Source organism: Phalacrocorax aristotelis, chromosome 1, assembly GCF_949628215.1.
Source record: "Phalacrocorax aristotelis chromosome 1, bGulAri2.1, whole genome shotgun sequence".
Lineage (NCBI taxonomy): Eukaryota > Metazoa > Chordata > Aves > Suliformes > Phalacrocoracidae > Phalacrocorax > Phalacrocorax aristotelis.
In genome coordinates, this window is record NC_134276.1 from 118,116,853 (window position 1) to 118,130,529 (window position 13,677).

The 13,677-nt window shown below is 41.9% G+C and overlaps 1 protein-coding gene across 3 annotated transcripts in view; it reads right to left on the reverse strand.

Moving 5' to 3' along the window:
• Window positions 1-13,677, reverse strand: part of CRYBG3 (crystallin beta-gamma domain containing 3) — a 94,745-nt gene that overhangs the window by 58,345 nt on the left and 22,723 nt on the right. For all 3 annotated transcript variants that reach the window (XR_012662258.1, XM_075103247.1, XM_075103254.1), the window contains exon 3: window positions 5,681-6,117. Coding sequence is in view for 2 of the 3 variants with exons in the window: in XM_075103247.1 (XP_074959348.1) it covers window positions 5,681-6,117 (437 nt within the window). In the remaining variant the exon portion in view is untranslated. The remainder of the gene's footprint in view (window positions 1-5,680; window positions 6,118-13,677) is intronic.

Sequence of the window (13,677 nt, forward strand, 5' to 3'; positions counted from 1 at the left end):
AGGTTTGCTGGACTTTAAAAGAATAAAATAAACCACCTACCCTCACAAAACCCAACAACTTATAACATAGAACTGTAAATGGTCTGAAAACTGTCTCTCCTCAAGGCTACCTCCCTTTCTGAATGAAATAGCCTGCAATGCTCTCGCTGAACTATTACAAGGACTTGGCTCCTGATACAGTGCGAAGTGTAAAAGCATACTGTTTTGAGCATTTGCTTTTGAAATCACCCCCTCTCCTCTTCTACCTACAGTTAGAAAATCCTTGCAGTTGTGGGCTTCGGGGTTCTTTCTCACTTCCAAGTCCACAGGGTTCATAACAGGAGGGAGAAGTTAGGATCTTAAATATTTTGTCGAACTGGGGTATTAGCATCTTAAGCAGTGGTCAGGATTTTATAATCAAAACATTTAGAGTGGATACAGCTTTGATTTTTATCTCGACCATGTTCAGCAATGCAATAAGGCTTCTTCCTGAACGCCAGAACAAGCTGTGCAGTTTCACAAGCACTATTGTTTTGCACATCACTATATGCAACATCTAATTATTGTTACTGGATGTTATAAGAATAAAAAAATCTAGTAGAAGTTAGGCAAATGGCAAGCAGTCAGTAGAACAGATCTGGGTCACTATTTTTTTTTCAGGGTGGGGGGAGTGGGATGGATGGAGAGGGGCAGAGAAAGAAGAGAAAATAAATTGTCAGAGTTGTATTCTCAGTCATCTGTAGAAAGTATTACTTATTACCATGATGGGTATTCTTGAGAAGATGGCAGGTACATACTGCAGGAAGTCCATTCTCAGGAGTTGTAGAGAAACAGCTTCAATTCTGAAGCCAAATTGTTGCTTATTAGTGAAAGGCAATATATGTATAAGTGAAAGAATGTTACATTTTAGGAAAGATAATGGGTGCAAACCCATGTTTTATATTTGTAACCTACTTTATGAAATCTTGATCTCTCTCACGTACGCTTTCAGTGGTGAGAAATTAGGTGAATTGTAACTCCCAGGGTTCCATGGTTTAATCGCCTTATTACACCAGTTAAAGTTGGCTTTTATCATAATTAAGAAGTGCAAAGGCTAAAACTAATCATGAACTTCTCACTTTCATACTTACCCCTCTGCCACTGGGGACTGTTCTACACAAAAGTTACCATCTTACCCAAGTAAGAGATCTTTCTACACTTAGTAGCAAATACCTTACTTTGCATTTTTCTTTCCCACTTATAGCCGAATAAGTGTTACTTTAAAACTGTAGTTCATATTTTACTGACCTCACCCCTTCATCATTAACCTTTTATAGAACACTACAAGCCCAATTGCTTGCTTGACTTCTCAATGGCAAGGAAATCTTCAACCACCCCAGACAAATGGAAGACTAAGGGATGCAATAACTGGAGACCTAGCCAACACAACTCCTTTCCCCTATCACCAGTGCTGCAATTATTATGTTACTGTCCTCAGTAACTGTCGTCTAGAGACTGCCAAATTTATCATGGTTTTGACCTCTCTGCTCCTCCTTTACCACTGTCTGGATTAAAGGAGCATAAGCCCTTAAGGTACAATTACCTCTGAGCCAACCAGCCAGGTTGATGAAGGAATAACGTGACCTGTATATTTTGTCCTTCACAGACATGCACTCCACAGCCTGAGCTTATGAATTCCACTTTCCTTGGCTCAAGGCCTAGAAACTCGAGTCTTTACCAAGTGCCAGGCCTCCCACTGAGGGCAAACTTAACCTCACACTACAGGTCAGAGTAGTCTGATTTACTTGCATTTTGCAAAATATTGCTTTAAGGATATGAGGTTAATGAAGTCGTCTGGGTAGAGGCATCTGAGACCATTTGGTAGATACTTTAGTTTTGAGAGGTTAGTTTGGGTTTTTTAAACAACTCTAATGGGATTATGCAATCTAACAACTGTCCCTCTTCCATTTATCATTGCAACCTTCTCCCTAACCACAGAACCTCTAATTTAATATTTAACAGTAGTTTAGAATTAACAAATTCATTTAACTGTTTCCTTCGTCATGAGGAACATATGTAAGATTAATAATGCAGTGGTCTTAAGGATCTGTAAAGCCCTCAGCTTCCATTTGCCTCTACATTAAATGCTAAAATTGCAGTTTAACATAACAATCAATGAAACCATTAGTACCTTTGAATTCATATGGATCACTAGCAAGTCTCATCTGTCTTTTGGGGCCTTATCTTCAAGAGATGAGCAAAAAAATCACATTCACACCATCCCTTCCCTTCATGGTATCCAGGGACCTTCCTGTTCTTGTGTGCTACATCTTCCTGCCCCCACCCCCAACATTACTCCTGTGCTTTTAGCACTCACTTCCAACTACTTTTTAGTACTTTCTACAAGACTATGTAGCCAATAGTCATCAATCAGGAGCACTTTTACAGGTAAACCATGCTAAATGAATACTAGTTAGTTAATATTTAGCAAAGAAGCTAGCTAGTACCAAAGAGAAAAAAAAACTGCTCTATGTCCTTTAAACTTTTATACACTAAAAGAGAACAAACCTGGCATAATCACTTCCATAACAGAATAAAGAGGTATCCTTGATTCAAGCTTTTTAAAAGGCAAACAGTGCAAACCTCTGCTTCTGCATTGTAATTTCATTTTCTCTGTACTAATTGCTTCAGAAACACAGTTCACATTTGTGTATGTTTTTCTCTGCCTGACTACACAAAGTTACATGGAGATTGTCTAACTTGTTTGTATCCTAAGCCAAAAAGGGCAGAATGTACGTTGTACTTTTGAGAATGAGTTTAGAAGGAAAATGACTGGTTTCATGTTTGTCTGATTTTACAACAGCTACATCAAAAACCCATGGAAAATTACTTTTTTAAAATGGAAGAAAAAATGTGGGAAAAACTTCATTCTGTATATAGACCAACTTACCTCTACCTTCAAACTAGCAACACATATTATATGCTTGCCTAACCATGAGATTGGTAAACTATACTGAGAAAAGTCTGCACTAATTTGCATAGGTTATCTAACAACACGGGGCAATGTCATAACATGGTCAATTGAAAATGCCAACTGCAACTATGATTTCAAGAAGACAAAAATAACTCAAAAACACTGGCACAGAGCAGGGAGGTCACTTCAGTGAGTTAATAACCACACCTTCTGAACTCTGTAAGCTTTTATTAATACCAAACTTATTAATCCACATTGTTCTGAAGAAGACTTTACAAGAAGCAAATGACAACTGAGACCATCTGACCCTCTAAACTGTGCATACAGACTGCCCAGCGCCTTATCAGTTTACTGCTCAAGATCTACTCAAATGTGGCACTACAAAATGAGCAAAGCAGCAAAAAATCCCACGTCACTTCCACTGCTCCTATTTGCAGGCCTTGTAGGCATCAATAAAACAGGAAAGTGAAACAAAGCTCATGCATACACTTTGAAAAGCCAGCAGAAGTCAGAGGTTTCTACCTGGAAGGAAGGATATGCACTAGCTCTTTATTGCATCAGCCAGTGGATGAGAAGAAAACAGAAGAGAAAGACTGACTTTCTGAGGGTTGACCATAGCTGCCTCTCATCCACTTACTGCAGGCTCCAATCACCATGTTTACTTCACCACTTCTGGTGGTGAACTCAACTGGCCTTCAGTTGGATCTCCAAGACTCATTTGTCTGAACAGACAGAAGAGACTCAAGGTAAGTCAGAGGAGTACATATAAGACGACTGATTTTGTTGGGGAAGAGAGTAAGAAGAAAAGCTGCGTAGAGGACAGACTACCACTGCAAACTGAATAATACAATCAGTAGCTGTGGGTGGAGAGAGCGAGAAAAAGAGCAAACATCGAAGAAAGTACAGCAGAAAGTATGCTGAGAAACAATATGGAAGAAACTACGTGGAACAAAGTAAAACAAGATCTATTAATGTCTACTGTCTTTTTTGACTAAACTCTCTTTGATGCAAGGAGTGACTTTTCTTGTATCTCTGCATAGCTCCTGGCACAATGGCATGCGGCTTACCTACTGGTTTCCAGAGTATACTACAGAAACAGCAAACAGCAGCAAGAGACTGATGCAGCAAGCCAGCCTGTCCAACACGTTTTAAGAAGTAAACAGTTTGTTCAGGAACTAGACTGAACAACATAATGCACCTAGGACTCTACAGGTAACACCTAAGGGGAGGAGAAATTTTCTTCTGTATCAATCAATGAAGTGCAAACATGCAGTTTGGAAAACACGTCAGTCAGATATGTGCTACTATGATAACAATCTGCAATAAAAACTAGTCAACCACATCACAGACCAAACCAGAGTACTCAGAACATAACTACTCTTAATTACAAACAGTACTGTTTTTTGGTGGTGAAAATACAGTCTTAAGTTCACCCAAATAGGTATCACCTCCCCTATTCGTATCCTCATCAGCCATTACATTTATAATATAAAGGTGAATGACAGATGCCTCAAATCATTAGTCTACTGAATAATAAAGAAGGACAGAGTGCTGGAGGCATCCCCAATACGGAAGGGAAATTCATTAAGCAGCTACTTTGGGAATCTCTGACCTCATATATGGAGGTGAAACACTTCACATGCCACAGATAAAACTAATTTGAGTTGCACTCAGTATGTTTAAAACTTAAAAGAAAAAAAAACAAAACAAAAATGGTGTTTCTTCTCAGTACATCCTCGAATCTGAAATACAAGCAAGAGAACTGCCATAGAATTACTGGTTACCCCAAATCATTACTTTCAGCTTAAATTTGAAATAAATATCCTGGGCAGTATTGAAAATCTGAGTAAACATTACGTACAGATTCATTGCCTGTGGACGAGTCCATATTCTATACACTTATCAAAAACTGGACAGGTGCCCCACCACCCCCCATACACACCTAACTCCAAACCTATGCTGTACTGGCCAAATATTGTAGAGTCAAATATTCAACGTAACAGCTACAAATGTTTCTGGAATACTATTACCTATGTTTACGCCACAGTCAGAAAGATTTTATAATGTAGGGTATGGACCATAGCCAATGTTTCTGTTTTTCTACTCTCAAACACACATTGGTGCCCTTGGCACCATTTTTTGGGAAATAGTACAGGACTGTTAAGGATGTTCCATATTTAGGCTAATTAGGTATTTTATATAACCTTCTTTATATTACAGGAAAACCCCAAAGAACAAGGGGAAACAAAACACATAAGCAAAAATCACCAAGTCAAATAAACCAGGAAAGGTCTTTTAAAAATGAGGAAAGCTTACTTGCAGAAGTAAAACCACTGAACTAGGGAGATATAAAAAGGACAAACATTCAAACCTTTATTTAGCCCATAACATGGACAGAAATAAGCTCTTTAGACTTTTTTTTTTTTTGAAGTAGATCTACAATACTGAATTTATTTCTAAATGCCACATCTTTAACCTCTTTTAACACTTAGGTCTAAACTGCATCTACCTGTAGTCAGGAGACTTCTAGAAAACCTTCCTTCAAGTTATATTTCTTTGCAGTTGACTTCATTGATTTAAGGTAGTTGCTACTAGAGTTTTGCACAAAGTTTCGTCGGGGACACTCCAACCATCCTTAGAAATGACGGTCATTTGTCATACAGTCAGCAGAACTTAATCAAGGTAGTTCTGTGTACACACACACCCCCACAAACTTTAGCATATTTAATACTAAACTATAGAACTTACTTTTGTCCATCTGCAGATTGTTTCCAGCCTCCTTGCAGATCGTGTGAGATATCTTTCCCAATATTATTTAAGATGGCATCATCTTTATTTACAGAATCATCTTTTATTCTAGCTGTAGAACAGATAGGCTCTTCATTTTTCGGCCACTTGGGCTGCAGGTCCTCCAGAAGGGTATTTGTGTTCTGTAAATCCTTTTCACATCTGTTGGGTTCATCTTGGGAGGTAGAGGCTTTAGATTCTACCAAAGAAGATTTTGTTGCAATATTAAATAAGCTGCCAAGAAAATGAAAAAAGCCTTCTCGGGGTTGCTTGTCTTTATCTGCTGTTTTGATGACAGGAGTCAAACTAGGAAGGCTATTAGCCTTTTTCAGCTCCTCCTGGATTTCAGACTTGCTAAGTTCTTCTGTGGAATGGTTCTTCTCTTCATTTTGACAAACCTAAGATAAATAAAAGAAGCACATAAAGATGATGTTCCCTGTCATTTTTGCACATTCCCGAATTCCTTAATTTTAATTTGCTCTCATGCATTGTATTCCTTTCAGGAGATCTGTTGTTGAAAGGTTCATTTTAAGATCAAAGCCCTGTGCTCTCTTCTCCTCTTTTTGTACTAAAAAGGTCCCTATTCTACAAAAAGCCAAAAGGACTACATAGGCTAGAAGACTCACAAAGCAGCTGCTGTGCAAGCGAAGTACAGAAGGACAGATGGAGAACAATTGCTTCAACTGGCAGAGAAAACCTGAGGAAGAAGCAAGGAACAATTTTTCACACTTCAGACTCTAATCCACTCAAAAAGCACAGGTCACAAACAGATCTGTATGCACTTGTGAGATGAACAGTTTTCATTTTGCAAATATACACAAAAACACGACAGCAAAACGCAAACATACCATAGCCTTAAATGTAGGGTAACCTGCACTTGTAAAAAACCCAGAAGAATCAAGAACATAATTTGGATAAAACAAACTCAATTCACATGCCAAAGATTATTCCTACTCACTATCTTTAGCAACCCTATGTTGCACCCTTTGGCCAGCTTTCCCTCAACTCCATAGGCAAATAACTGCCCAGCTCTATTTCCAAATGTACGTGTAGTCTCACACGCCTCCATAGCCTACCATGCTCAAATTGCATGCTTTTCCATACAGCCAAAGTCCTACACACAGCACTACCTTCTGAACTGCCTACTGGCTCCATCAGCTAACTGAAAATAGGTAGTACTAAGGCAGGGCTTCACCTCATTTAAACCACCTGTGTTCATTTCTTCCCTCAACTCAGCTGAGCATCTACCCCCAGGGGCAAGATAAACTCTATTCCTCACCAATTTACACCCTTGAATTTATGGATCCAAGAACTGCTGCCCAAGCCTGTGCGACTTCTGCCAAGACCACTGGCCCTAAGAGATGATGCAAGTTCACTGGTAGGCTTCACAAACACCACATGTAAACAAGTTTTCAGCTTCACAATCTGCAAATGCTTTTTCCCTGGACTAAAGTCTTCTGGGGACCACCTTCCCTCCATCCTCACCCTTCGTAGTGGTGCCATATGCTATTGCTGCCAATTTTAGCTTTACAGTACAATCCTTGTAATTTCAAACCTTGTTTCAATCCAGTTTATTAAAACAGAATAAAGTTACCCCAGCTTTTCTTAGATGAAATCTATTCTGCTCAACAAGAATGGGAAAGGAGAACACGAACAAAAAGTCCTCTGCAAATTTTAGTAGTGTCAACAATATCTTTGGATAAGAGTAATTGTTTCAAATTGGATAACAACTACCCATCCAATCTAAACAGAAAGCTACTATTTTCATTGGGTCACTAATCCTATCTCAACTTGAAGATCTATGTTTCAAATAACCTAAAATAAGCAAGTAGGCTTACTTGTTAATAGCCCATCTAAGACCATGGTAATGATGAAAAAAGTGTTTTAATGAACACTAATGCTTGGAGAACAACAATTTCTTAAAAACTTGCAGGTTATACTAAGTGATACTGGAGCAGTAGTCTTTAATCTTCAAGCAATATTTTTTCACCTTTTCATACAAAGAGTAGATGCAACTGCTTAACATTAAGTGATCCAATGTAATGATAAGGTTGAGCGTTTATGGGTAATATCAGGGGGAAGTCCAATAAGGGAGACATCCTGGTGGGAATCTGTTATAGACCACCCAACCAGGATGAGGAGACAGATGAAGTACTCTACAAGCAGTTGGCTGAAGTCTCACAGTCTCTAGCCCTTGGTTCTTGTGGGAGACTTCAACTTACCAGACATCTGCTGGAAATACAACACAGCAGAGAGAAAGCAGTCTCAGAGGTTCCTGGAGTGTGTGGGAGATAACTTCCTGACGCAGCTGATAAGCAAGCCAACCAGGGGAGGTGCACCACTGGGCCTGCTGTTTATGGACAGAGAAGGCTTGGTGGGTGATGTGGTGGTCGGAGGCTGCCTTGAGCTCAGCGACCACGCCATGATAGAGTTTTCGATTCTTGGAGAAGTAAGGAAGAGGGTCAGCAAAACCGCTACCCTGAACTTCAGAAGGGCAGACTGTTAAGGAAAAGATTGTTAAGAAAAGATTGTTAAGGAGTCTGGTTAACAGAGTCCCTTGAGAGGCAGCCTGAAGGGCAGTCCAAAGGAGTCCAGGAAGGCTGGATGTTATTAAAGAAGGAAGTCTCAAAGGCGCAGGAGCAGGCCATCCCCATGTGCCGTAAGTCGAGCAGGCGGAGGAGAAGACTGGCTTGGCTGAACAGGGAGCTTTGGTTGGAACTCAAGAAAAAAAGGAGAGCTTACCGCCTTTGGAAGAAGGGGCAGGTGACTCAGGAGGACTACAAGGATGTTGTGAGGTTATGCAGGGAAAACATTAGGAAGGCGAATGCCCAGCTGGAACTGGCTGCTGCCATTAAAGATAACAAAAAATGTTTTTATAAATACATCAGTGACAAAAGGAGGGCCAGGGAGGATCTCCCTCCTTTGTTGGATGCAGAAGGTAACCTTGCCACGAAAGGTGAGGAGAAGGCTGAGGTACTTAATGCTTTCTTTGCCTCAGTCTTTAATAGTCAGACTGGTAATCCTCAGGGTTGTCAGGCTCCTGTGCTGGGAAATGGAGTTGGTATGCAGAGTGAAGTCCCAGTTGTTGAAAAGGTGGCAGTCACCAACCTGCTCCTTCACCTGGATGTTCACAAGTCCATGGGGCTGGATGGGATCCACCTGAGGGTACTGAGGCAGCTGGCAGAGGAGCTCGCCAAGCCACTCTCCATCATTTATCAGCAGTCCTGGTCAACCGGGGAGGTCCCAGATGACTGGAAACTAGTGAATGTGACACCCCTCTACAAGAAGGGTTGGAAGAAGGATCCAGGGAACTACAGGCCTGTCAGCCTGACCTCAGTGCTGGGAAAGGTCATGGAGCAGATCATCTTGAATGCCATTACGCAGCACATGCAGGACAACCAGGGAATCGGGCTCAGCCAGCATGGGTTTATGAACGGGAGGTCCTGCCTCACTAACCTGGTCTCCTTCTATGATAAGGTGACCCGCTTAGTGGATGAGGGAAAGGCTGTGGACGTTGTCTGCTTGGACTTTAGTAAGGCCTTTGACACTGTCTCCCACAGCATCCTCCTGGAGAAGCTGGCTGCTCACAGCGTGGACAAGTGCACTCTGCGCTGGGTTAAAAACTGGCTGGGCGGCCGAGCCCAGAGAGTGGTGGTGAATGGAGTCAAATCCAGTTGGCGGCCGGTCACGAGTGGTGCTCCCCAGGGCTCAGTGTTGGGGCCGGTCCTGTTCAGTATCTTCATTGATGATCTGGATGAGGAGATTGAGTGCACCCTCAGTAAATCTGCAGATGACACCAAGCTGGGTGGAAGTGTCGATCTGCTGGAGGGCAGGAAGGCCCTACAGAGGGACCTGGACAGGCTGGATCATTGGGCCGGAGCCAACGGTATGAGATTCAACAAGGCCAAGTGCTGGGACCCGCACATCAGTCACAACAACCCCATGCAACGCTACAGGATTGGGGAAGAGTGGCTGGAGAGCTGCCTGGAAGAAAAGGACCTGGGGGTGTTGGTTGACAGCTGGCTGAATATGAGCTGGCAGTGTGCTCAGGAGGCCAAGAAGGCCAATGGTGTTCTGGCTTGTATCAGGAATAGCGTGGCCAGCAGGAGCAGGGAGGTGATTGTGCCCCTGTACTCAGCACTGGTGAGGCCACACCTTGAGTACTGTGTTCAGTTTTGGGCCCCTCACTGTGAGAAGGACATTGAGGTGCTGGAGCGTGTCCAGAGAAGGGCAATGAAGCTGGTGAAGGGTCTAGAGAACAAGTCTTATGAGGAACAGCTGAGGGAGCTGGAGTTGTTTAGCCTGGAGAAGAGGAGGCTGAGGGGAGACCTTATAGCTCTCTACAACTACCTGAAAGGAGGTTGTAGTGAGGTGGGGGTCGGACTCTTCTCCCTAGTAACAAGCGATAGGACGAAAGGAAATGGCCTCACGCTGCGCCAGGGGGAGTTTAGGTTGGATATTAGGAAAAACTTCACTGAAAGGGTTGTTAGGCATTGGAACAGGCTGCCCAGGGAGGTGGTGGAGTCTCCATCCCTGGAGATATTTAAAAGAAGGGTAGATGTGGTGCTTGAGGATATGGTTTAGTGGTGGACTTGGCAGTGATAGGATAGCAGTTGGACTCGATGATCTTAAGGGCCTTTTCCAACCTTAACGATTCTGTGTGTTGAAAATGGAATTATGTGAGGATAGAAATTGAATGGCACTAATTTGTCCTTGAGAAATCCATACAACCTCTATTTTCTTCATACAGGCAAGACACTTAAAACAACTACATTAAACTTTTAAGTAAGCTTTCAAACATGGGCTAAATCAAAACCTAGCCTTTTTCATCCCACCTGCTTCCCCACATACTGCATTAATAGCTGATGCATCACAAAGGGGTGTAGTCACCCCGTAGTATTCAGGGATTTACTACTTCACAAGTCAACTCTACTCAAACCCACACCTGGAAATGAAGATGACAACAGCGCAGCTTACAAATGTACCACAGTGCTGGCTGTTATCTTCAGTACTAGGCAAACTATCCAAGTAACGTGCAAACAATTAAGTTTATCTCATAGGAACTCAGTACTTTGCATAAGCAAATACAAACCAGAAACAAGGACAAAAATTAATTTCTGAAATTTGATAATACATGAATGATTTACCATATTCAACTTCAAAGTTTTACTGTCATAGCTTTTTTCCTTCACTTTGCTCAATACCTCAGCATTCTTCAATACCAGTTTTGATTCAAGTGAAGGAGGGCATTTCTCCCTTGTTCTGTGATTAGTATCATTCACACAAATTTGTCAGATTTAAAAAAGTATTTCAGTGCAGGAAGCGCACACAAAACCTATTATTTTCTCTGCAGATAAAACCATTATAGGCTATAAACATTTATATTAATTACTACAATATCTATGAAGTTAACAGCTAAATTTATTAACTATAAAAGAAAATGTTACATTCAAAACTTGTCAACAGTTTACTATTATGGTTTTGTGGGTTGTTTTTTTTTGGGGGTTGGTTTGTTTCTGGGTTTTTTTTGTTTGTTTGTTTGTTTTTAAAAAAGGCATTTGTATTTAAGAACTAGTAGGGTTTTTTTTGTATTAGGAACTGAGACTTCAAATATGGCTAAATCTCTATATGTGAAATTCTTCCCCTAGCAGCTCTGAGACATAACACTTGTAAAGACTGTGCATCTTATCTGTAAGCATAATTCATGCCCAGCATGGAAAGCTGTTTTGTAGTCTCTGTTTCCAGAAACAGACATCTATTTAGGCTTCCCTTCCTCTTTAATCTTCCTTTCCTTACTTAACTTTTGGTAAATCAAAAGACCAGGAAGTTTTAATATGGAAGGGTCCTTCCATACCTTTAACTATAGATAGCGTCTTGCATAAAAAAAAAAAAAACCCCTGGAGAACATTTACACTGTGGTTACTTGAAGGTATACGTGGATATTCAGTCCCAACACAAACTATGCAAATCCTTCTTTTTTCCCTTCAGTATAATCAATCCTACTCTCCATATATTCTCCCTTCTGCTCCACTTTGCCTTCGCTATAAGAGACAGCATGAGCTATTGGTGTTTTATCATTTGCCCATAAAATCTCAATTCAAAGTTTGAACCACTGTTTAAGCATTATACAAACAAAACCGTTCCTGCTACAGATTTTGAAGTTTGCATTTTAAGATAATGCCATATTCAAATTACTGAGATGAAAGCACATGATCTGTAAAGCCAGTAAGCCCTTAACACAGCAGGAGCCTTCAGGCACAAGCACATGATGGCAATTCCATGAGGCAATATCATGACAACATTCACTTATTATTCCCCATACCTCTCCCTGATCTCATCTCTGAGAGAAGCCTCCAGCAAACGCTCAGGAAAAAAAGGCAAGAGTGTAGGGTATACGCAAAGTAATCCTTTCCCTAGTATATCCCACCAATTTTCAGCAGTCAGAGCCTTTAGTTGGCCTCGACAGAGCAGTTGCCTCTGCACTGCAATTAGGCTTGAGCAGTCTGATATTCGCAACACTGGAAGAATACCAGTGACTCTTGTATTAGTTACACCGTGTCATCAGTTAAGAAAAAACAACCCTCTTCCAGCGTCACAGCAGTCTGAACAGTTTCTCAGGCTTACCATGCGAACGATAGCTTTTGGATTAAAACCTACCTGCCAGATCCCCTTTGAGATCCTTGCTGATGCAAGGAAAAAAATTTTCCTCACAGTGATGTCTTTCTGTTCCTTTTGTATGTGGACTGTCATCAGTCTTGCCCTTGCCTCCCCTTTCCCACTCTCTGAGAGCTTTCCTGCTTGTGACATGCTGCATAAAGCTTTAATCAGCTTTTATTCCTTTAGCAGCTCACTACTCAAAGTTTCACTGCGCAAGCCCTGGGTAACCTGGCCTGACCTTATAGCTGAGCCTCCTTTAAGCAGGAGGTTGGGCTAGATGACATCTTGGGGTCTCTTCAACCTGAATTATCCTATGGTCCTGTGACCTCACATGCAATGAGGCTGGTGCAGAGGGGAAGCTTGGCAGAGTGTGAAACAAGATTATGGCTTAGATCAGGTGACTGAAGAGACTGCAGTGATAACTGAAGCTGTATCTACAGTGCAGTCTCACCTTGCTAGAGCAGCCACTGCAGAGAAGCTTGGCAGCCGGGGCCAAGATGACAAGCCCATGATGGCATGTCTCAAGCACGATTCTTATCTGAGCTAATTTATCCAGTGGTAGACTAGGTACATTTTCCAGGCTGTAATCCACTCCTGACTGTAGACATACGCCCAAAGCCTAATTGCACCTACACAGTCAGGCACAGGGCTTGCTGCCAGCGTGAACAGCCACCCTGAAGTGCAGAGAGCAGCTCCAGTGGCCCAACAGCACCCTGAGGAGGGATTGCTTTGCCAGGTTTGCCTTGTCTCCCATACCAGCTGGAAGCAGCCGCCCTGGTAGCCGCCGTCTCTCAGCGGTCGGGTGCCAAAAGTTCAAATAGCCAGAGGTTCTTATTCAGCAGGGGTTACGTATGTCTGCCAAGAATACAATCTCTTTTATTGCCCTAACAAGTGAATGAAACGAAAACATTAACAGCATTAAAACATGGATCTCCATGAACAAAGAATTAGCTTCCAGCCACAACAGCCAGACATTTCGGGTTTCACTCCCCATGAATGAACGCTCATTACGAAGCAGAAAACTCCAGACAGCCAAGCAGAGACCTCTCATAGACCGGAGACCTCTCACAGACCTGCTGCGCTGGGAGCTGCTGTTGGAGGACATCCTGCATATCGTGCGGATACGCTCATGCACTTTAACCACCCCATCTCACCTGCAGTTGTGAGAGAAGATGGCCAGCCATCAGGATTTTAGGATCATGATTGATACACCCCAGGGACCTTTGACAAGCCATTTAACCCCAACATCCCAATTTACTCATCCAAGAAATGGTCACAGCACTACTCCAGCATTTCTGTTT